Raw genomic sequence first — 24,609 nt, forward strand, 5'->3', positions numbered from 1 at the left:
TTCTGAGTCTTTAAAAATATTCTATCCTTTTTAAAAAATATTTCTCCTCTTTCAAATACATTAGCAATGCTGAATGTCTTAAAAAGTAGGGGGTTGTAAAAAAGTTACAAATATTGCAGCAATGCTGAAAGCTTATAATAGTTTTGACGTTGTTGAGGGGATTGGATGTAACTAGTTTGATTCAGAAGTGTGTTCTAACCTTTTAATTTAACTCTATTTTTAATGTTTTCAACAGTACCTATGTTATTTTGGGAAGAAATATAATATAGAAGACTAGGACAAGGATTATTTTACAACAGAATAAGCGCAGCATTGAGTGCAGTCCCCAACTCTCCTGCTACCTAATAGAGTCCTGTTATAAGCTTGTCAAGCTCCATCCTAAAACAACTCCAGCTTTCTTAGCACTTTCTTTGCTCCCCAGACCTCCTATTAGAACAATATTCCAGAATCTTTAATTACTAATTTCCAAAATAAAGGCATGACTAACTGATGTACGTATATACTTGTGCCAGGACTTCGTATTTTACAGTATGTCTATACTACAGTTATAGAGCAGTGCATGTCTATTAAAACAGCTTTAAATTAATCTTAGATAACGTTAACGTCTAATTGCGGAAATACAGAGCTCCACAAAAGCTAAATTATATTACTCTCTGAAATTAATATTTGTTTAAGGTAGTTCAAGTAGAAGTGTATAAAGGGACAATTACTTTTGTATCTGCAGTGGAGAGAAAAACCTTTGGTATAAATAGCTGTTTCTTAGGCTATTAAGTGCTCATGCCACCTATTTACCCATCATTTCCTTCTGTTCTCCATTTTGTCAATATTTCTTTACTTTTGGCATTACTGCGGCAAGTTTTCATGGTTTATCACACTGATGGGTTCACATAACCCAAAAATAGTAGCATAACCTTCCTAAACTACAGGAAGGGGATCCGTGCTACAGAATGTGGAATTTTTTATTTGATTTTTTTTTTTTAAACTTCTAATCCAGGGTGTCATGGTAGTCTAGTAAATATACATTTTCCTGAAGGTTAACTGACACATGGAATATGTCATTATAAGGCATAAAATTGGTAAGTGAAGAATTGCCATAGTTTTGAAATTGCAATTTTGACAGTCAGAGTTGAAGGTTGGGTCTTAGATTTGCATTATTTCTTAATTTCTAACTGGGAAACATTAACCAGAGACTAATAACCTTTCAAGGAAACATGTGCCAAATAATGTTTTTCTTTCCCAAGATTGAGGTTACAGGTACTGATAGAATTTCAAGGCTTAAGAGTCTCTCAAAGAAGCAAGAAATTGACAGATGCCTAATTGGCAGTATCTTGTCTGTGTAAAATGGTATCTCTTGGTTAACAAGATTCAGTAAGGATAACTCATAAGACTCGGCTCTGGAACCTGCAGCATGTCATGCAAAATCTGCATCTTTGCTGTGTCCAATTCTTATGTCCCAAATCACTGAACCAGACATTAAGTCTTTACTAATGAAAGAAAAGAATGGCTGCAAACAGAGAAATTTAGAATCATAAAATGGTTTAAGTTGGAAGGGACCTTGAAGATAATCAAGTTCCAACCCCCCTGCCATGGGCAGTGACACCTCCCACTAGACCAGGTTGCTCAAAGCCCCATCCAGCCTGGCCTTAAACACCTCCAGGGACGGGGCCTCAAAAACTTCTCTAGGCAGCCTGTTCCAGTGCCTTACCACCCTCAGAGTGAAAAATTTCTTCCTAATATTTAATCTAAATCTGCCTTCTTCGAGCTTGAAGCCATTCACCCTTGTCCTATCAGTACATGCCCTTGTAAAAAGTCCTTCAGATGTTTTGCTTGGTTTTCTAAGGAAAATGTGATCTGTGATGTCAATGTCTGACCATGTCTGTGCTTCTCTATTTCAGCATTCTCGAATAATTTTTTTTGTTTAATCTATTGACTAGTTTCAACATTCAACATGGCAGATTTCTCACAAAATAACCTTAAATCTCTATGAGTTTTATGAAAGTCAAAACTTCACAGTAGTCCAAAAACAAACACAAAATACTTTCCCTCCATCAGAGAAAGGCAGGCAGGTATTAAACATTCTGTTTGACAGCAACTGGGCAGCTAGTCAACCTGAAGGTACTGGCAACCACACAGCACCAATGTAGCCCTAAACCAGACACGGACTGCTGTATTCTACCTGATTATAGAAAATATTAGACTGTATCAGTGGGAGGTGGAGACATAAGTGACAAAGGAAGCAAAACCAAGGGAAATATGACCCAGGGTTTATTACTTTTCCTGCTAAGAATATACTTTATAATTTACATTAGGACATTCCTGTGGGGGGGTCAACTGCTTAATTCTTAGCTTGTAGGCTCTGTAAAATTGTGGTCAAAGAGGTGAATATTTATTTAACTGTTTTGCTGGGGTTTTCCCCTTTAGAAGTATATAACTTTCATTTTCTTAGTGTATAGTTTCAGGACCACTAACCAAAACTAGAGGGGAAGGTGGTTATATCTTCTTAATTTTCACATCTGTTTCTGAAGTTGTATGTAAATATATGCCATGTGTATTACTGGAATTGTAAATTGAAGTAAATATTATATCATAGAATGGTTTGGGTTGGAAGGGACTTTAAAGATCATCTAGTTCCAATCCCCCTGCCACGGGCAGGAGTACCTTCTATTACACTAAGTTGCTCAAAGCCCAATCTAACCTGTCCTGGAACACTTCTGGGGATGGGGCATCCACAGCTTCTCTGGGCAACCTGTTCTGGTGTCTCACCACCCTCACAGTAAAGAATTTCTTCCTGATATCTAATCTAAATCTACCTTCTTTCAGATAAAAACCATTACCCCTCGTCCTATTGCTACACTCCCTGATAAAGAGTCCCTCCCCATTATATTTGTACAAGGATTACATATGTGAAATTTAACTAATTTTTCTCTGGTTTTCTGTATGCCAATAAAGAGTTTGTGATGATAAGCAGCAGATAAGCTATGTTTTAATGCAAACTGCAATATTTATTTTTTTTTGTGAAGAACGTAACAGTGGTTAAAACTGTTAAATCTTATGATTTGTTAGTAGGGCATTTGGATTGGTTTTTACTAAAAAGATAGAGTAATTGACACAAATTGCAATTTTACATAGAAAATGTTGACCTCAATACAAGCTACTTCATATCTCCTTGTCTGTTTTTAAAATCTTTAAACGATTCCTGTTTTGACAAAAAGAGACATTTACTACTGAAGCAATTTAATTCAATTGCAGGTGCCGTAGACTACCTAAAGGACTCCAACACTGGCAAGCATTTTTAGATCTCAAGAAAAAAATCGATGATTTTAGTGAGTCTTGTTATTTGTTGGAAATGATGAGTGACAAAGCAATGAAACAAAGACACTGGGATCGTATTGGAGAAACAACAGGACATCAATTTGATATAGAATCTGATTCCTTTTGCCTTCGAAACATCATGGAAGCACCAATTCTTAAACATAAAGATGATATTGAGGTAGGTACATACATTTTTTCCCCTCCTTGTTCATTTTATATTGTCAGAAAAAAATTAACATGATTACTTACAAAGTGATTATTTTTAAAAAAATATTTTTTACTTCGTTGAAGTCCTTGACTCAATCAGGCCACACTAGTTTAAAATAATTTATATTTTATTTAGCAGTTTTTATTCATATGAACAAAGACAGACATAGCAGCTGGAATCTTTGGACACTTATTTCTAGATAATCTCTTCACATTCTTCCTGACCTGATTTTCTATGATTTTTTTAGCCCTTTTTAAACAGGAAAAAAAACCAAACAAAACTTCAAATAATTTTTTTAACTGTGTGGCTGCTTTAAGGATTTGTAAATAAATCAGAAATTTTAGAAAAAGGCTCCATGCTTATTAATACTTAATATGAATACTTTTCTAGATCTTTATGGCTTCTTCTGAACCACACAACTTCTAAAAATCCCCCACATAACCTGAAAAAACTCTCAATGGAGTAGGGTAAATATGTGCGCAAAAGCTATTGTCATATTCATACTTGATTTATATGGAAGCATTCCAAGGTGATTGCTTAGTTTGAATGGAACGTTGGACTTGATGACCTTTCCATCCTATACTATTCTTGGATTCTGTGATTCTATAAATTTAAATGTGATAAGATTGAGACTTATCTGGTGATAAGTCTACATCACTAACCTAAACCTTGTAGAAATGATGGTTCGGCAATCTTGTTATGCCGAAATAACAAAATGTGACACCACAGAAATGGTATATGCATGCATTTCCAAGTGTGCATTTTTCAGTTACCTGTACATGGAATTTGAGTGAGTAAAATCAGTAGTGTGGTGTCTGCATTTGTGTGACACATTTCTGCACTATTTTATAAGATTTCATACATTGTCTTTAAGTATTCTATTACTAGATGTGTAATATTAGGAAAGATTTCATTTCTGAAGAATGAAGTTTCTAAAAAATGGGTCTTTCTTTGCAGGATATATGCATATCTGCTACAAAGGAAAAAGATATAGAAGCCAAACTATCTCAAATAGCTGACATTTGGGGAAGCCAAATTCTGAGCTTTTCATCATTCAAAGGGAGAGGAGAGTTACTGTTAAAGGGAACTGAATCATCAGAAATTATAACATTGATGGAAGACAGTTTAATGATTCTTGGCTCTTTACTGACCAATCGGTACTTTTAAATTGATTGTATATAGTATTTTCAGAAACACTTATTAGGCTAAATCAGCAGTAAATTTGAATGGAATATTATTTTTTAATGAGAAAGAGTATTACTAATAGTCTAATGAAAGAAATCCGCAAGTGGAAGATTTTCAGGGATTAGCAGCAAACTATTGTCTCAATATATTTGAATGTAATCAAGCTGGTAGAACCTTTCTACGAGCTTCTTGGTCCAAGTGAAACAAGTGTTGTTTGGGTGTTTTTTTTTCACCATTGTAAGTATTTATTTTATAATAGCCTTATCTAGAATTAAATAATTTCTGTTTCTCATCCTTTTCTAGATACAATGCACCATTTAAAAAGGAAATTCAGAGTTGGATTTACAAACTAAGCAGCTCTACGGACATAATTGAAGAATGGCTGGTTGTGCAGAACCTCTGGATTTATCTTGAAGCTGTTTTTGTAGGGGGAGATATTGCAAAACAGTTACCCCAGGTAAACTTTACAATGCTTGCCTATTATTATATGTTAAAAGCTATCTGTGTAATAATTTCCAACAGATTATGCTGTGAATGTACTTACATTTTTGCTATATATAGGAAGCAAAGCGTTTTCAGAATATTGACAAGTCATGGATAAGAATAATGCAACGAGCTCATGAAAACCCAAATGTAATTAACTGCTGTGTTGGAGATGAGACTATGGAGCAACTTCTCCCTCATTTACATGAACAGTTGGAAGTATGTCAGAAATCACTTACAGGGTATGAATTGTTTGATTTTTAGTGCATTATTATTTTGTAAATAGTTTAATTGAGATATTAATAGTATTTCAGTCTTACTTTCGTTCTTATGTAGAAGAAATTGAAGAGATGAAATATTCTAATAAAAATCTTGTCCCATTTTAAAGATACTTAGAGAAGAAAAGACTACTGTTTCCTAGATTCTTTTTTGTTTCTGATCCTGCCCTTCTGGAAATTCTTGGACAAGCAAGTGATTCTCATACAATTCAGGTACAACCTTAGTGATTTTTTTCTGCTTATAAAAAAAAACAAAAAAAAAAAGAACATGGAAAAGCATTTAATAAATTAAAAAGTAACCATTTTCTTCTTATAAACTTTGATTGAGAAAAATTTTTGTTTCTTGTTCTTTAGTATTTAACAAAATATGAAATGGATATCTGTAATTCAAAAAAATCTTCAGAATGCAGAACCCTAGAATATGGTCTCATCAAGTGATTTGCTAGTGGTTCATTTCACAACTAAGCTAACAGAAGGGACACTGTAAGACTTTCCCTCTTTGCATATTGCAAAATTCGTTCAGCTAGTCTGGATTGTTACTGAGGGTTGATTGAGATAAGATAGTTGATCTCACACAATGGCTGATGTCTGTTCTGCTAGATCACCTCTGGAAACTGTAAAAAAACAGCAAACGGAGGTAAAATCCTACACAATAATTTCTGTAATTATTATTTACAGATGGCCTGATATTCATCTGTAGGTTCAGATGAACCTTTGCAGGATAACCTTACTTGAGATTTCTTTCTGCTTGCTAATGTTACATATTTACACTGAATGACTTCTGAATTATCCTTGCAGCCACATCTGCCTTCCATATCTGACAATATAAATGAAGTAGAATTTCACTCAAAGGATTATGATCGCATACTGGCAGTTGTATCAAGAGAAGGAGAAAAAATTCCAGTAATTATCTGAATTTTTTTTTGTTGTTGTTAATAGATAAATCGTTCTATTATTGGACATATATATATATTAAATGGAATTATTGTTAATTATAAATTAACATTTCAATGATTGGTGTAACAAAACTTCATTAAATAAATTTCTAGTATGTTTATTGAAATTAAATCTGTAGTTGTCTTGAATAGAAATTTAGTAACTATTGAGTTCTTGGAGAGAAGTTTGGTAACTGTGTTCTGTTTTGTACCTTTTCCTTTTACTAATTTTTCAGTTGGACACTCCAGTGATTGCAAAAGGACCAGTAGAACTTTGGTTGCAGGATTTATTGCGTGTACAGCAGATTTCATTGCATGGCATAATAAGGGCAGCATATTATCAAATTAGTGACCCAGGATATCAGTTGCTGAATTTTCTTAATCACTTCCCAGCACAGGTGAGATTACAGGATGTGGATTTTTGTGTGCAGTCTGTAGTGTGTGGGGAGAGGTGTGATGTAAAGAGCATACAGGATTGTCTATGTGAGGAAGTTTTCATAGAGGAAGCAAGGATATGGATCTAGTCAGGAGAATGGTGATTTCCATTTTGGTACACTAAATACAGCTTAATATTTTTCATGTAATCTACTTCAAAATGACTTTTTTCTTCTTTTGGAGAATATAAAGTAGAGCTTATATTTTCTGTGATGGATATGGAACCCCTTTCAGATGCAAATAAAATTACATGTGCAGTTTGATTTCTCTCTCATAATTTAAGATGGCAAGAGCTATGAGTATGATTATTTATCTTATAATTTACAAGATTTAAATCACAGTTCATATATATCATATATGATAATGCAGTCCTAGTAGAAGTCTATCTTGAAGGATTCTAGTTTGCCTAGAGACTCCTTCATCTTACTGGTAATCCATAAATTTAATTAACGAGTAATGAATTGTTTCCCATCCTGTAAAAATTCTGACCTTGTAATTTGCTAATCAGTACAGTGCTGGGTGTATTTTTTTTTTAATAGAAATACTGCAAATATAGTTTTACATTGCTAATTTGAAAAAAAAATCAGTATACTTAAATATTTAATAGAATTATCTTAAAGCTTTATTTAGACATAATTATTTATTATCTCAGCACTATTTATTTTTAAAAGTCTACTGCTTTTCTTTAAACAGATAGGACTCTGTCTTGTTTGCGTGTCAGACATTTTGAAATGGCTTTATTACCATCTTTAAAGATCTTCTTTCCCATGTCTTTTTAATCCAAATGGTTTTGTGTTCAAAGAATTATTTGTGTTAGAAGAGGGGAAGGAAGAAGAAGAAAATGGTCTTTGGCCAAGAAATGTAAAATACAGAGAAAGAAAAGCTGTGTTACAGGACAGAGAAGAAATTGGCCAAAATAATGAGAAATATTTGAAATGTTTCCTTTAGTTCACACTGCCTTTTTCCTGTCTTAGAAGCTACTGTTTTAGCGAACATGAAAAAGTCACATCCAAAGTTGTTTGTTTTTTTTCCTCTGTCTGATCGGTCATTCTAAAATAAACTTGTTTTAGACGCTGCTGCTGATAGCCTAATGATTCTAAAATGGTGAGATATTTCCAACTACACAATCTCTGTAACCATGAACTAACTACAGGTATAGGGAGATGGAAAAGTAGAAAGAGTGGGTGAGTCAAATTTTTAGGTCTTGTTGCTTTCTGAGTGTAGAAATGTGGGGGCAAAAAAAGGCATTGACACAGTTCTTGTCAATCCTGTTTTGTCATGGGTGTGCTTGATATTGTAAATCAAAATCAATCTGAGACTGTAGTTTACATGCAACATCCTATAACTCTCTAGATGTATTTGGAAGCAAAATAACCTGTAGTTCAATGTGCTCTAGTCTGTACTCCAGTCATAACAGCATGTTAGAAAGATAGCAATCCATCCCATGTTCAGTAGAAATGCACAGCATTTTTTTTTAATGTTCTTTAATTAGCTATGAATTGGCAATGGGAAATTTTCAGAAGGACTTCTCTCCACAAGTTAAGACCTGTTTATGTTTGCAATACTGGAATACACAAAGGGATTGTAAATTAAACTGAGAATCATCCTTAATTTGTGTGTATCTCGGTATGTGACAAATTTTCATAAGTTTTTACATGTTTTCTCAGGAGTTTCCAGTACCACAGCAGAGGCAATTAACTCAGGCACAGTATCCTGGTGAGATAGCTTCATGCTGGACGTAGTGATAATCTGGGGCTCTCTACACCATAATTTATTGTTCCTATTACACCTAAGGCTTCTATAATAAGGCTAGTGTTCAACAAGTGATTCTTTCGTATTTTTTTCACACATTAAATATGTAGGTTGGATTACTAGGAATTCAAATGTTGTGGACTCATGATTCAGAAGCAGCTCTACAGAATGCTAAAGAGGACAGAAAAATCATGCAAGTAACCAATGGGAGATTTCTGGAGATTCTGAATATGTTGATTAGCCAGACCACACATGATCTTTCCAAGTTTGACAGAGTGAAATTTGAAACGCTTATTACCATTCATGTGCATCAGCGTGATATTTTCGATGATTTGGTAAAGTACATAATTTGATTTCTGACAATTAAGTGCATTTTCTGTCATAATAATTTTTCTTGTATGGGGTAGCTACAGTTAGACTTGTGTATGCATGCGTTTGTGAGACAGAGATGTCCATAATCTCACCATAGTAAAAATAGCACAATTTTGCTTAAGATAGAATAAGATCCATCAGCTCTGTGATCTAAATTTTTGCCCCAAATTTTTACTCTTTTCTTAGCATATTTCAATTTTCCATTCTTTCCTACAGAATTGTTTTGATAGAGAAAAACATTTTAGTATGTCCTTTCTTTGAAAAACTGTATTACTCTTCCTTGCATGACTAAAGTTGAGTCTGCTGAGGGTGTGGTAGCTTTATCATCGTAGATAATTTCCTCATGGCTTGTTACAGAATGTCAGCGGTTGGCACTAGGCTGCACTTTATCTCCAGCCATTCTAGAGTTACAGCAATGATAGCAACATCTTCTATATCTCCTAGTTTCTTCTTTCTGTCTCTCCTACTCCTTCAGGGAGCAGGCTGCTGGGATTCTCTTTTTGGTTCCTAAGGAGAATACATAGAAGACAAACAAAAAGCCCTACCAAAATTAACAGATAATGTCAATCCTATATCTGAACTTTTTAGACTGTGCTAAATTGTTTACATTCCTTTATTCTTTGAGGAGTGCCATCCTTCCAACACTACATCTCTCACATATTTTTACTGCTGATGACACGTTTGTTATATTCTACACAATTTGCCTTCCATGCATCAGCCAGAGCCTTCCTTCATCGTGCCCTTTGTTCCAATGTATTTGGTGGATTTAGCAGTGTGTTGTTTGCTAATTTCGCTTGGAGGGTGAGCTGCACCACCAAAGCAATTTAAGATTTATTTGATTAACACAGATGTTGTGATGACCAGGTTAAGAGGTCAGGACCTTTTTTAATACTAGTTTAGCATACATCTGAGCATATTATGTGATGCTTATATGTATTTCAGTTTACTTTCATAGGAACTTTAACCTCAGCCACTCCTTATTATCATACAAATAAGCACTTTATCACAATTGTCAAAGACAGATGTGGATGCTCAGTTATAATATATACATTTATTTACTTTCTTTTAAGGTAAAAATGCACATCAAATCACCAACTGATTTTGAATGGTTAAAGCAGTCTAGATTCTACTTTAAAGAGGATTTCGATCAAGTCTTGGTATCTATTACGGATGTTGATTTTGTTTACCAAAATGAATTTCTGGGTTGCACTGATCGTCTGGTTATAACACCTCTTACAGACAGGTTAGAAAAACAATAATACATAATCAATACTTTCAATATATATGGCATTATTTAACATATATCTTTGAAGAGGCACATTCTGAATTAAGTCCTGTGTGGGCTAAGTAATTCATCAAAATCTTCTCATACGTTTGCTTAATCATACTCCTTTAGAAAAGGTAAAATAGAGTCTCACTAATTTGTATACTTAGTAATTCCTAGACAAGTTTTATCACTGTCCAGTCTTAAAAAAAGATTTAGTAACAGAAGCAAATCTTTTTAGGTTCTGTAATACTGTATAGTTTAGCAGTATTTCTGTAATGAAGAAGAGATTAGGTCAGATATTTCAAATTCTGTAATAAGGGATTCTATAAAGACTTTGTAGCTACCAATGTCTTTGAAAGTCTAAGACAATGTCAGTGTCTGTTGTTTTATTAGTGCTTGGAAACAGTTTAGATATGTCTATAAGAATCTAGATGTTGACAAAGTCCCAGCCGTATGCACTCGTTTGCCATTCTTTTGTAGCCAGGCAAGCAAGCGACCATTAATTTTGTTTCAAATGTAGCTTAACAGTGAGAACTCTGTTTCTTTTTTTCCTCTTGAGAATTTCTTGTCTGCCCCACCCCCTTTCTCCCCCAAATTCTTCCTTCATTTATTCCTTTCTTGAGATGTCACTTTTGACAAAATGAGAAAATAGAAGGCCAAAAGATACTTGCAAAAAGTTCCCCTCAAGAACCAAAAATAACTTCCAACCTACAATCATTCACTTTGCTCCCTGTGTGGAGCATGTGTCTGTACAGATTTTTGAACACCTTTATTTCTCCAGAAGAGGTAGGACTGCTATTGTGACAATATGGAAAGTTCAGTACATTTCTGCACTGAACTGTACTGCCCTCAACAGTCAAGTATTTTTAATACAGAATGTTAAAATCTACCCCAAAATTTGCCTTGATCACAATAGAACTGTAGAAGTAAAACCTGTATGTTGGTTAGAAAACATCAGGGTCTCTGCAGTGCAAGTTTAGCATAATATATTATAGTGATTCAAGATAAACTGTGGGAACTAGTTAGTTATTAAACTCTGTTAAATTATGGATTAAACCCAGAAATACTTTAGTTAGAAATGCATTCGGAGTATGTTGAGTTGATTTGATAATGAAGATATCCCATCATTTGTATAGGACCTTTGTGTCCTTTTAGTGTTACTCTTGGTACTCATGGTACTCCTTACAGTGAATGAAAAACATATCTAAGACTCACATATAACTAAAACAGTAGTCTAAACTTTTTAAGACTTAAAAAAAAAAGGAGGGGGGGGGTTAAGCTTAGGAGATTTTTCTAAAAATTGTAAAAAATTTTTACCCATAATTGTGGAAGGGGCCATAAATCCTTATTCTTTCACACATTTAGACAAAAGTAGCCTAACCTGATGAAATGTATACACATTAAGATACTGCAGAATATGATGAGGTAGCAGAATTCAACAGCTGCTGCAAAAAGAGTTAATGACAATTAAATTCCTTTATATGGTGTGCATTAATTTTTTAGCTCGCCTAATATTCACAGTTTTTAACCCACTAGATTAAGACCAGATCAATTTTTTTGCTTTAATAAGTAATGTTAAATGCTGCGTTTTGTGAATTTTACCACTCTGAACTTCCTGCACTCATGAAAATCAATGGAACTACTTTATGAAGTAATGTTTCAGTGTAAGAGTTTGTAGAATCTATTGCATAACTCATTGTTATTTTATACGTATACACATAAATCTTTTGTATGATTTAATAAATTAATATTAATTAACATTTCTAGGTGCTATATAACTTTAGCACAGGCTTTGGGAATGAACATGGGAGGAGCTCCAGCAGGACCAGCTGGAACTGGTAAAACAGAAACGACGAAAGACATGGGAAAGGCTCTGGGAAAATACGTAGTAGTCTTTAACTGCTCTGATCAAATGGACTTCAGAGGTCTGGGTAGGATTTTCAAAGGTAAGACTTTGTGTAGGATAGAAGAGACTTCCACAGGTCAGTTAGAACAGTTTGCTCAGGACCTTATTCATGTTGGGTTTTGAGCATCTCCGGGGATGGATGTTCCACAACACCTCTGGGCCATCCATCCTCATGGTAACATTTTTTTATACTTCCATTGACTTGGGATTTCCCACATTGTCAACCTGTGGCTGTTGTCTTATGTTCTTCTGCTGCACTTCTGAGAAGATCCTGGCTCCAATTTCTCAGTGCCTCCTATTGGCAATAGGCTTTCCCCTTACATTTCTCTTTGTGCTCAACAAATCTCATTTTCTCATCCTCTCCGACTATGACATGTCCTCCAGCCACTGACCATCATGGCAGTCATCTGTTGGACTCGTGCAAGTATATCAATGTCTCTCCTCTATTGGTAAACCCCACACTGGACACAGTACTCCAGCTCCTATCTCACATGTGCAGAGCAGAGGCAAACAATGATTTTCCTCAATCTGCTGGCTACTCTCTTGCCTAATATGCTGCTGGCTTCCTTCACTACAAGGGCATAATTCTGATTCATGCTCAATTAGTTGTTAAGCAGGACACCAGGTCATTTTCTGCAAAACTGCTTTTTAGCTAGTCAGCACCGAGTCTGTACTGCTGCATGAAGTTATTCTGTTTCAGATAAAGGACTGGAAGTTCATGAGGTTTCTGTCAGCTCATTTTTCAAAGTTGTGGTATTGCATGTATTGAGAAGCAAGGTCTGAAACTATTAGTTATTTTTTTTTAGCAGTCAAATAATTGTGGCATGAAAGTGCATAAAGCTGTGGGTTTATAAACATATTGCCCCTTAAAAAGTCAAACTATTCAAATTTTTAAAAAATCTTTGAGTACATGACAGAATCTCTTTAAAGTGATTTAGACTTAACTGTGTAACAATAATATAACCTGAATGAACTGGATAAATTTTTCACTTTTTAAAAGAGATCTTTCAGTATACATGAAAGAAAACTACTGCCTACTTGTACTTTACTATCATTTGGGAAAAAAATGCTTCTCATAAAATGCTGCTAAAGGAACCATTCTCTTAGTTGCTACTAAATACATGTTACTTTCCCAAACTGAAATTAGGCATCTCTGAAATTGATCCGTTATGAACAAACATGTTATTTTTGTTAATATACTGCTTCTAGATTTCTCTTTCCATTTAAATTTCTTTCTCTGTCTTCCTCTCTTTCTTTTAGACAAGTTCACACAGAGCATGTTGTTAATATCCTGTACCATTACACAAAAAATTTGTAGTTTAGTGTGGACTTAAAACGGTAATGCTTTTGCATAGAGCTATATACTCTAAATTAATATTTTCTGTCTTGTGAGATTCACAATTTTAGTTAAACTCCTAGTTAGTTTAAAAAAAATTCAATTTTTAATTTTAACCTTTATGATTTATAAGATGCAAGTTGAAAGTAATTTAAAAGCATTGTGAAGGGTTGAAGACTCAAATGAAAATAAAAATCTTCAGATTTTTTTTGTTCTAACATTTAGGGCTAGTCTTTTGTAGCACTAAGTCACTTATTTTTATTTTTTTTAGATTAACAACACAGCTTTTTGCAAATACTTGAATTGCCGCTTTACAGTAAAATGCTACATTTACGGAAAGATCTGGACGAAAGCTCTGCCAGTGCCCCAAGATATCAAAAGATTTTTTTCTGATATTGATTCACTTTTAAGCATTTTTTATAAATCAACTAATATTAATTCTGATTGATATGGCAATAGTCAGGTGGATTGGAGGAAGATAGGCCTTGGCCACAGGGCAATAAATAAAACTAATTTTATTTAAGTCATCTAGTTCAGGTATCTGAAATATGTGTGAAGAACAGTAGGTAATAAATTTTTCTGCCCTGTTTTAGGTCTTGCACAGTCTGGATCCTGGGGATGTTTTGATGAATTCAACAGAATCGAGTTGCCTGTCTTGTCAGTAGCAGCACAACAAATCTATATTATTTTAACAGCAAGAAAAGAAAGAAAAAAACAGTTCATTTTTTCTGATGGAGACTGTGTGGATTTAAATCCAGAGTTTGGAATTTTCCTAACAATGGTAACTTTAGTAATAATTCCAGAGAAGTGACAAATTATACTATATACAAGTTAATTAAATGGCAAGGTGAAAATAACTGATTTTATTAAATGATGCTCTTGCTATAGAAATAGACAAAACTACTGGAACTCATAAATAATCTGATTATTCATGAATTGCATGGTTTCAGTTTTACTCTAAGATTATTGAAAAGATTCATAATTATGTCCCTTCATTACTGTATTGCAATTCATTGTGTAGATTAAGAGTCTGGCCAAACTTCCAGAATTTTCTGTGCTTCCTGAGAGGACTGAAACACTAATATATTTTACTACCTTAGCTTGAAATGCTTTAATAGTATTAGTGAGAAAGATACTGTAGGGGGGGGGAAAAAAAAGAACACTCACTCAAGGCAGGAGATAAAGGAAAGAGATTTTTCAAGGACATGTATCTTGTCTAATGGGTAATTTACATGGATGTATAAAAAGAAGTATGATTCTGGAATAAACCACCTTCCTTGAATTGTGATGACAACAGGTCTTTTCAAAACCTGTACAAAAAATTGTCAGATCCTTTCATTTGTTGGTATAGGAGGTGTCTAAACTGGTAAATACAATGCTGGATGTCCACTTTTGGCCTTTTGTGGCAAAGGGCCCATTTTGCTGTCTGCGTCAATCCTAGAATCAGTGCAGGCATTATGACAGAACTGTGCTTCTTATACCACCCATAAAAACTTGATCATATTTGAAATACGTCATTCCCTTTCTAGTAATGACCACTTGTGAAAAAGACTTGCAGTATATACAGATCAAAGTTAGGTCCCACAACGGAATGGATAATCTGTGCAAAAAAGATGTGCAAGGCAGTATGTATAATTTTACACCAGTTACCAACCATTACCCAAGGGAGAAACACAAAATCCTGGATTTAGAATATTAACTTTCAGAGTATGCTGTCTTGTTGCTATAGGGTTCCTGAGGCTTCATAGCACTAATTCCTGTAATCTGCTTCTAATTTCTTAATGTCACCTGTTACAAGTTATTCCTTGTTTGCAGCAGGTTTCCAGAAATCTTCTATTAGTCAAACTTTCTTGATCATTAAAATTTACTTTCATTAGATTTTGTTGTAGAGTTTTCATGTTTTAAGTTTTCTGACTGCGTTATTTTTACTGTACCATTACTAAATACTCCCTGCATATTCTTGAGGCATTATTAAAATCAGTTCTGTCACTAAAAGATAATCACAATTTCTTATATGATTCTTACTTCAGTGGCTAGGAATCCCTCACAAACTATTAAACATTCAGTGAGATTCTGTACTTCAAGGCTAGCCTTTTAGACACAAGAAATAGAGAAGGGCATCCTAATATTTCTTCACTGTAGACTGCTTGTTATCTTTTTTTCTTTAAATTATTTTGACTCTTGTTAGACATTGAATTTTTAAAATATTACAAAACCTGCGTCTTCTGCAAAATGGTAATGAAAACTTTATTCCTATTGGGAAATACACTAGAAGAAATCAACCAACTAGATTGTATTCCATGAAATTTAAGAATTCTGATTGCTGGCTTGTTATGATAAAGAAATGCAGTTATTACTCTGGCAATTATGCATAGGTTATTAAACTCATAGTTGCAGTTAAAGTTCTTTCTTCACTTTTTAATCTTTAGCAGGCAAGAGTTCTAACTCTCAATGGATCTAGGTATTTATGCATAAATTTACTTTTATTGAACAATTAAAAGGATCTTACTTTGACTGTTGTAAATAATAATGCAGGACATTTTCTTATATAGAATCCTGGATATGCCGGACGTCAAGAACTACCAGAAAATCTCAAAATTCAGTTTAGAACTGTTGCAATGATGGTTCCAGATAGACAGGTACAATTACTGACTGACTGAAAAAAAAATTATTTTACTTTGCTTACCTATCTTCAGAAAAACTAATGGAATTTCTAAAAACATTGTATTTCAGATAATTATAAGAGTTAAGCTTGCAAGTTACGGATTTATTGATAATGTGTTCTTGTCTCAGAAATTCTTTGTTCTTTATCAACTTTGTGAGGAGCAGCTCACTAAGCAGGTAGTGCTATGTGTTCCCTGTTATGCAGTACAACCCCGTAGGTTTTGGTTTGTGCAGATTGTTTTTGAAGCATCACTTTTGTGCTTTTAACAAAATACTGAAGTAGTTTAAATATAATTCAAACAAATAACTCTATAATATTTTTGAACAAATAATGGTGTTAATTCATGTATATGTAGTCACATACACACACTTGGTTAATTGTTAAAGAATGACAGTTTGTAGTTGCAAGTGCATGAGATTCTCTGCCTAAATGTGGCAGCCAGGTAAAAATTAACCTAGTTATGTCATTTTTCTATAAGAATTATCTAGTGCTAGAGAAAGTAGTTGGAAGTTGGAAACCACAGGGGGAAGGTCTCAAGTTTGATTTAAGTTGTTTCCATAGTACTGCTTTGACCTGAGGTCTTGGCTTTAAACTGCTGCAGTGGGAAAGACCCAGTCTGGAATAGAACTATTATTTTTTTAGAACCCTGCTATAGAGAGCTACAAAATAATTGCTATATGGCATTATAAATGGTGAAGTCAATTAAATTTAAGATACAAAAGAAAAATCTTATAACCTACTTCCCCTTTCCTGAAAATAACCCTATTATCCTTCATTTATTCTAATAGAATAATTTCTGAACAACAGCAACGATTCCTATTTTAGCTACCTTTTCCAAGCAGGGCAACTATACTATACAATATGCAAGTGATCATTACTGATACATAAGTCTTTTTCCACTCTCTAGGTCCATTATGACTTCGGTCTGAGGAATATCCTTTCAGTACTGAGGACTCTTGGATCTCAAAAGAGGGCCAGGCCAAATGAAAGCGAATTAAGTATTGTTATGAGAGGGCTAAGAGATATGAATCTTTCTAAGCTGGTAAGAATCTAATTTAATATTTTAGCACCATGTGTAGGCAAGTCTACTAGATATTTCATGGGGTTTTGTAGAAGATTAGAAAAAATCTCAAACATCCTTTTCTTTAAAAAATGAAACATGATACTCATCACGTTATCATTAAATAGCACTGAGAGTTTATTAGACTTGTAAACAGTGCTCAGGGTGCAAAGTTTCAAATAGGTTAATAGTGGCTTAGCTGTGGGTGTGACATTTTATGTACTGACTTGTGTACAGACTGACTTCTGTACCATAAGTAAACTGAATAATTTGAGTATCCACTAAATTAGACTTTTAAAGATTTCTTTCCAGATAGGGTCTTCTTTCCAATATATCCTGCAAGTGTTTTACAAATCAATTTTACAAATAGATTCCAGTGTCTACTCTATGGGAAATTTCTTTCAATTTTGAATTTGTTTCTCACATGGCATATGGGTGATGTTTTCAAAAATGTTATTTTTGTAGTGAGCTGTCCTGTTGGCTGGCTGTGTTTATGAACACAAACGTCTGTATTTAGAAAATACATTCTTACTGTTTGTTTTAAAATAGAGATTAATTTTGGTTTGAGACCATTTTTTGGACAGCCATGCTTTAAGCACTTAACTTTTTTGTTTCAGATAGATGAAGATGAGCCTTTGTTTCTCAGTCTTATCAATGATCTCTTTCCGGGATTACAGTTGGACAGTAGTACCTATGCTGAGCTTCAGGCTGCAGTAGCTAATCAGGTTGAAGAGGCAGGACTGATTAATCACCCACCATGGAATCTTAAGCTTGTTCAGGTAAAACTTTTTTTCAAAACATTTTTAAAAAACAGGAGTCAGAACACGATGTTAGTAGGTAAACCACTGTCTATGCTTCTAATATGGGAAAAAATGAAGGTTGTGTGTACAACACACTAAGGAAGACTATTCCAAGGGACTTATGTTTTTATTTCTTTAAATTATCCAGAAGGAGTAAAGAAATACCTTAAAACATGCTGTTACCCCAGCCTTTCCCAGATATGGTAGTGCATCTAAGTTATCTGAATGAAGCAGCAAGGCACATACGTGGGTCTCTGACATGAGTTTCTTAGACTAGAGTAGGGACAGCAGGGCGTAAGAGGGATTGGAAGGCATTTTGATGGCCAAAGTAGTAAATAAAAAGTGAGAAGAAACATAGCCAGGGCTAAACTCCTGCTAAATAGGAGGAGAGAATTAAAAGACCTTTATAATGGCAAAGAAAAATGTAAGAGGTATGTATTTCTGACTTAAATGTGTTTCTGTAATGAAGAAGAGTCTTCATGATGAGTTTGAGCAGACATTGTAGTAAACAAAGGTTTTTCTCTCATAAGTATACCCGCACATTGATTCGGTAATCATCCATTTTATCTCTATTGAGTTGAAAGAGTTAAAGTATAAGGATGCATAGAGCATAGATGTCCTAGCATACGCTATGACAAGCTTATGGAAACCTACAACAAGGTTAAGCATGCAAGTGAATATGCATGTAGGTACTATAAAATGGAAAAATCAAAAATAGTATCAGTAACAAGTATGACAGTCATACAAAGGGAATTGTTTCTCAAGTACATGTGTGATTGAAAGATTAAAGCTATAAAGATATTTAGAGCCTTTCTAGGCTACAAAGGATGTGAACAAGCCCAGCTACTGTGAATTTATATCTGTTGTGTTCAAAGCTAGCATCCTTCTGAAGTGTATTAGCCACCTGACTACTGTGGAAAGACCCCACCTAAGTGGAATATGTATCCCTCTGTTACCTGCATGCAAGAGTTTTAGTAAAAAAGACTAAGAAAATACATAGAATCTGAATGAGAGACTTTGTAACAAAAAGTTGTGGCAAACAATGTTGTTTACATAAAACAAAAAGTTGCTTTGTTTTGACATGAATAATACTTGGTTGAGGTGGTGCTTGAGGAATTGAGAAATAGACCCTGTGCACTGGCAGCTTGCCAGGAGCGTAGTAGGTTTTGTTTACATTGTGTTGCAAGCTCTTTAGACCCAGAGTGTGTTCTGATTGAAAAGCAAAAGAGAGAAAATTGTTAAGGTGTTGCAAGAAATTGTTTTGACTTCAGAATATTTGTAAGACATTATGTTTAGTAAACTAATGATTTAATCATGAAAATGTAATTTTGGATTATGGTAATTTGTGTTTAGTGTAGAACAATCTTTATGATGTGTTGTTGATTAATGAATATGTAGTTATTTAATATGAAAAAAAAAAGGTGCTTAAATGGCTTTTTGGACCTGTACCCCAACATAACATTTAAATGGCTGACAGTTGTATTTCTGACATGCAATCATGTTTGAAACTAGGTTTATTATTAAAGACAGTTAACTCATGTTCTGGTGATCTTTATACCAACACACTTCCCTATACACATCCTTCTTTAAAGAGCAAACTTAACAAATACAGCAGACTAACAATGCAAGAAATAATTAAACAATCCCTAAACAATTATAAATTGACAAACTAGAAAGGTAACTGGAGCATTGTTGCTCTTTTGTCTTTTTGTTCAACCCTTTAAATACACTTTAATTATTGATGATAATGTTTTTAAACATTATGACTGTGTTGGTTTCCTGTGTTCTCTGATTCTTTGGGTTTTTTTCTGCATTCAGGCAACAAGTTGTGAACACTTTATCGTGTAATACCATGCTTTAAACAGTGATCAGCTTTACTTTATTGGCTATATTACTCATTGAAATTGAGCTTGAAGTCTTAATTGGTGAAATTGATTACTTCTTTTTTAATTCCATTAATTGATGAAATTGAATACTGCTTTGTAAAATTTGTCAGCCAGAATTATGCTGTCTTCTAATTTTTATATTTTACTTATCCCTAATTTTTGGATAATTGTTAAATACTGTCAATGGTTAAGACTAATAACTTTTACCATTTCTAATGGCTGAAAACTATATTGCTCTACAAGCATTTATTTGTAATTTTGATGATTGCCAAGGTGAGAATATAGCTACAGCAACTGACACTTAACATTTTACTCTATGGAATATGTTTTCATCTTCTTGAAATACAACCTCAGAATAGAGTCTTTCTGAGACTACAGGCCTTGAATGCTAGGCTTATTCACTGGCTGTACAATCTTAAATTAGAAACGACATCATTAAATCTTATGATCTAAGTATCTTTAAAGAAACTAGATGTAAACCAAGAAAGGCACTGACCTTTGTACTTATTACCAGATTTCTGAAAATTTCCAAACTTGTCTTGCTTAAAAACCAGAATAGCTGTGAGATTTGTTGAATGAGAGCAAAAGATACAATGCATTACAGTATTCTACAAAGTGCAACAATCTGCCTTATGTTACTTCACAGCAACTAAAATATCATGTCTCGGTCATCAAACCAGAGGTATATTTATGGCTCTGCTGAGACTCCACCTTAGTTAAAGAAGGTTTTGCTCCACATTCTGCAATCTGGATCTATATTGTCCTTCACAAAGCTTCACACTGATGACCAGCAGAATTTTTGTATGGGAGAAAACACTTTTGACCATCCTGCTTAAAGTCATGTGCACCATTTTATTCACAGCTTAGTATTTCTGGTTGCCAAACTGGTCATAGTAAGGTTGCTTGCGCCTTAAGCAAATTCCATCTTCCACTGGGAATAAGAAGTTTGAAATTGTCAAGTACATAGTGGACTTGATCTTGGTTTAGATTTGTGGTGCTTGTAGATCTTCCTTCTGGACTGATACAAGCCTTTATTCAGCTTCCAGAGGAAGCAGCTATATATGCTTCTCCTTACAAGGTTCTGTCATACAGGAAGACTACCACTTTTTTATTTCTTTCAGTTGCTCTGAAAGGAGATATGTGTGTAGGCAGACCCTGCCGCTTCCATAGCAAGCCTAAAGCTAATATTAAAAGAAAAATAGAAAATTCAATAAAGAACTGTCCTGAACCTAAAGCCATCTGCAGTCCTGTAGGAAGCACAGTCCCTGTGTTTATTCCATATACTCAGGTGTTTTAGCACTGTATTGATTAGTCATTCTTCTCTTGCATTAATGTTTTGCTACTATTCATTTATCCTTTTGAATAATACAGAAAATCCTTTTTAAAATCTGGTAAAATGATTTTCAATTGCTTTGAAAAGTTTAGGCCAAATCTAGTTCTGTAAGCTGTTTTATAGTGACCTTGCTGGGTGCTTAGAAGATTAGGATGTGAAGGTAGGTACTATTCCACAAAACAATAAAAATCAGCAAATGCGTGCTAATTTCAATTCTGAGCATATAATTTGTAAGTTTAATACATTTATAATCACTGACTATCAAATGTATTAATTACAAGCAAAAATCTTCCAAAAGCATATATTTCTTAAGATATTTTGATTTTTCAATAGTTGTACGAAACTTCTGTAGTACGTCATGGGTTGATGACGCTTGGACCTAGTGGATCTGGAAAAACAATGGTCATAACTATATTAATGAGAGCTCTGACAGAATGTGGCCAGCCTCATAGAGAAATGCGTATGAACCCCAAAGCTATTACTGCTCCTCAAATGTTTGGAAAACTAGATGCTGCAACTAATGATTGGACAGATGGAATCTTTTCTACACTGTGGAGGAAAACACTGAAAGCTAAAAAGGGTAAGTAAATACTTTTTGTGTGCTATAGTAAAAATACCTCTTGAATGATATGTTGAAAAAAAAAATCTTAAATTTGCAAATGTGGTGAAGTTCCCTCTTGAGACAAACTATAGAGAACATAGATGAGGTTACAGTTCACTTCTCAAGAAAGGGCAACATTTTAAAAAATTATTATTTTACTAGTATATCTACATTAAAAAATTGTTTCCTTCCCACTTCAGTTCTTCAGTGCAGATATGTTAGTTGGAAGCTGATAAATTATAGTTTGAATTCGGTTGTACTAATTGGACTAGTTTTAAAAGAATGGTTTTTTCTGTGTTTTTTCATACATTGATTACATCTATCTAAATTTTAGCATTTCAGGATTGGAATACTGAAATTCCTTTTCATGGTGATTTATTTGTATCTGAAAAAATAAAAATATTTGTATTAAGGAAAGAGAATTCTTCCAGGGAACCTTTCTAGAAGGAAGTCCTTTTTAAAAGAAAGTTGGATTTTCTGTGTTGGTCATGTCTATATTTTCTCTGTTGGAAATTTTCTATATTCAAAACAAAGTCAGAATTTTAAAATTTAATTGCCAAAATTTAGGCTTTCTTGTCTATATTTATGCTTCAAAATAAAAGAAAAACAATTAGATTCCCAGAATTGAGGAGTGATGATAGTTTTAGTTAACTTAAATGGGATCTGTGTTGAACGTTTAGTTGCCCAAAGAACACTTATTTTAGTAACAAAATGCTAAATTCCCTGTCCCCCCCCATGCTGCTTAGGTGGGGTGGTGGTGGGAGGAAGGAGAAAGAGTTAGATTAGATTGGGAAGGAAGAAGTTGAGTCTGGAGAAAGAAAAAGGGGTGGGGGAAAGGTATTTTAGTTTTTTGTCTTGGTTTCTCATCATCCAAGTCTATGTTAATTTGCAATAAATTAATTTTCCCCAAGTTGAGCCTGTTTTGCCCATGACAGTTGTTGGTAAGTGATGTCCTTGTCTCTACCTCAACCCAAAAGTATTTTCACCTCATTTTCTCCCTCTGTGCTGTTGAGAGAGGGGGAGTGAGAGTATGATGTGATATCTGTCTGGCAGCCAAGGTAATATACCCACAGATGTTCAACACTATAAAGATATGTTTGTGCCCTCATTTGCTAATTGTTTCAAAAATAGTTCCTTAACTAAATATGCAATTTATACAGTAATGAACATCATGGAGATGGCAGAAATTACAATAAATAACATACGTTTTTACACATTATTTAAGTTCTAGGCCATCTTTTGTCAACTTATTTTCTTGCTCGTTTAGCATGATGATATGAACTATATCTCTTCTGATTATTTTTCCAGGTGAAAATGTGTTTCTGATTTTAGATGGTCCTGTAGATGCAATCTGGATTGAGAATCTAAATTCAGTTTTGGATGATAACAAGACTCTCACTCTAGCAAATGGAGATCGAATTCCTATGTCTCCTACATGTAAACTGTTATTTGAGGTTCACAACATTGAGAATGCCTCTCCAGCAACAGTTTCTCGAATGGGTATGGTCTACATCAGTTCTTCTGCCCTCAGCTGGAGACCAATATTGCAAGTAAGATTACCATTGCTGGCTACTCCTAAATTTACCTTGTTATAAATTTTAGACAGAAAAATATTGTGGATGTTTTTCAGGCATGGCTGAAAAAACGTTCTTCTGAAGAAGCTGAAGTTTTACAAACTTTGTATGATAGAATCTTTGAACCAGCATATACATATATGAAACTAAATCTTAATCCAAAAATGGAGCTTCTGGAATGTAACTACATTATGCAGGTAAAAGAGATACTGTGTGAGTCTGTATGAATTGACTGACTATAGTAAGCATGCAGAAATAGCAAAGAGAACGTTTGATAGTAGTAAAATCTAATTTGAAATTATTCTTTCCTAACAAAGAAAACGTCAAGTTCAATATTTGTTTCTTAGGAAGAACTGTTAGCAATATGCAGAAGAAAATTTTACTTCTTTTTATTGTTTCATATGTAAGCTAGTCTTCTGTTGACTGGAATTTGCAGGCTTCGGTAAGTTTTCAGAAGCATGTATTTAATAAGCTAGTGGTCTCATTCCAGTTCTTTTAATAGCAAACAAATTGTGGTAAGGGTCAGTCTAACCCTACTGGTAGTGTCAGCAGAAAGAGTGAAGAATATTTCTAATTATCTTTTTGTCTCTGTGATTCTGTCAGTCAGCTCTTCCAAGGTCAATGTAGTAATTTTTGCCTGTCCCTTCCTATCAATTGGAATTCCAGTTTGAGTGTAGTCCAAACTTTATCAGTGATTTATTAATAATAAAATTATGTGTTTGGCAGATTTTGCAAGACTGCCAGTCCTATACTGCATGTCTCCAGCTGATTTGTTTGTCTGTGGTCATCTGCATATATTAAATCTCCAGACTTTTCCATTTGTCCCTGTAACCTCAGTTTTATACAAGCACTCTCAAAACAAATGTGGTTCTGCCTTTGAATAAGAGGGTAGAGAAGATAATGTTTTGGATAGCACTTCAATTTAATATTAAACTAGTCAATTTGCACCCAGTATCTCTTTACTGATCATTAGGGATTTAGCTTCAGATTTTCAAGTTTGAAGTATTTTGCTGCAAATTAATAGCCACGGTAAAAGCTGCAAAGATTAACTGTGCAGTATCGAATGGAATTAGGGTATCTATGGAATTGAAGTCCATAGGCAGAAGCTATGTAACTTGCAAATTTATGATAATAAACAAAAGGGACATGCTATGCACAAAGTTTTTAGAGAGAGATAATGTTTTTTTCTTCTACATTTCTGTGAAACCTCTGCCTAAATTG

At 34.1% G+C, this 24,609-nt stretch overlaps 1 protein-coding gene across 1 annotated transcript in view; it reads left to right on the plus strand.

The window, feature by feature from the left end:
• DNAH8 (dynein, axonemal, heavy chain 8) overlaps window positions 1–24,609 on the plus strand; it is a 145,019-nt gene that overhangs the window by 49,957 nt on the left and 70,453 nt on the right. Inside the window, exons 34-51 of the mRNA XM_009880463.1 lie at window positions 3,250–3,490; window positions 4,478–4,677; window positions 5,009–5,162; window positions 5,267–5,430; window positions 5,577–5,679; window positions 6,265–6,369; window positions 6,638–6,799; window positions 8,699–8,923; window positions 10,031–10,203; window positions 11,995–12,173; window positions 14,063–14,250; window positions 16,022–16,108; window positions 16,203–16,310; window positions 17,042–17,176; window positions 17,812–17,973; window positions 21,547–21,793; window positions 23,123–23,364; window positions 23,445–23,585. Coding sequence (XP_009878765.1) covers window positions 3,250–3,490; window positions 4,478–4,677; window positions 5,009–5,162; window positions 5,267–5,430; window positions 5,577–5,679; window positions 6,265–6,369; window positions 6,638–6,799; window positions 8,699–8,923; window positions 10,031–10,203; window positions 11,995–12,173; window positions 14,063–14,250; window positions 16,022–16,108; window positions 16,203–16,310; window positions 17,042–17,176; window positions 17,812–17,973; window positions 21,547–21,793; window positions 23,123–23,364; window positions 23,445–23,585 — 3,016 coding nt within the window. The remainder of the gene's footprint in view (window positions 1–3,249; window positions 3,491–4,477; window positions 4,678–5,008; window positions 5,163–5,266; window positions 5,431–5,576; window positions 5,680–6,264; window positions 6,370–6,637; window positions 6,800–8,698; window positions 8,924–10,030; window positions 10,204–11,994; window positions 12,174–14,062; window positions 14,251–16,021; window positions 16,109–16,202; window positions 16,311–17,041; window positions 17,177–17,811; window positions 17,974–21,546; window positions 21,794–23,122; window positions 23,365–23,444; window positions 23,586–24,609) is intronic.

The sequence above is a fragment of the Charadrius vociferus genome, unplaced genomic scaffold (genome assembly GCF_000708025.1).
Source record: "Charadrius vociferus isolate BGI_N301 unplaced genomic scaffold, ASM70802v2 scaffold62, whole genome shotgun sequence".
NCBI lineage: Eukaryota > Metazoa > Chordata > Aves > Charadriiformes > Charadriidae > Charadrius > Charadrius vociferus.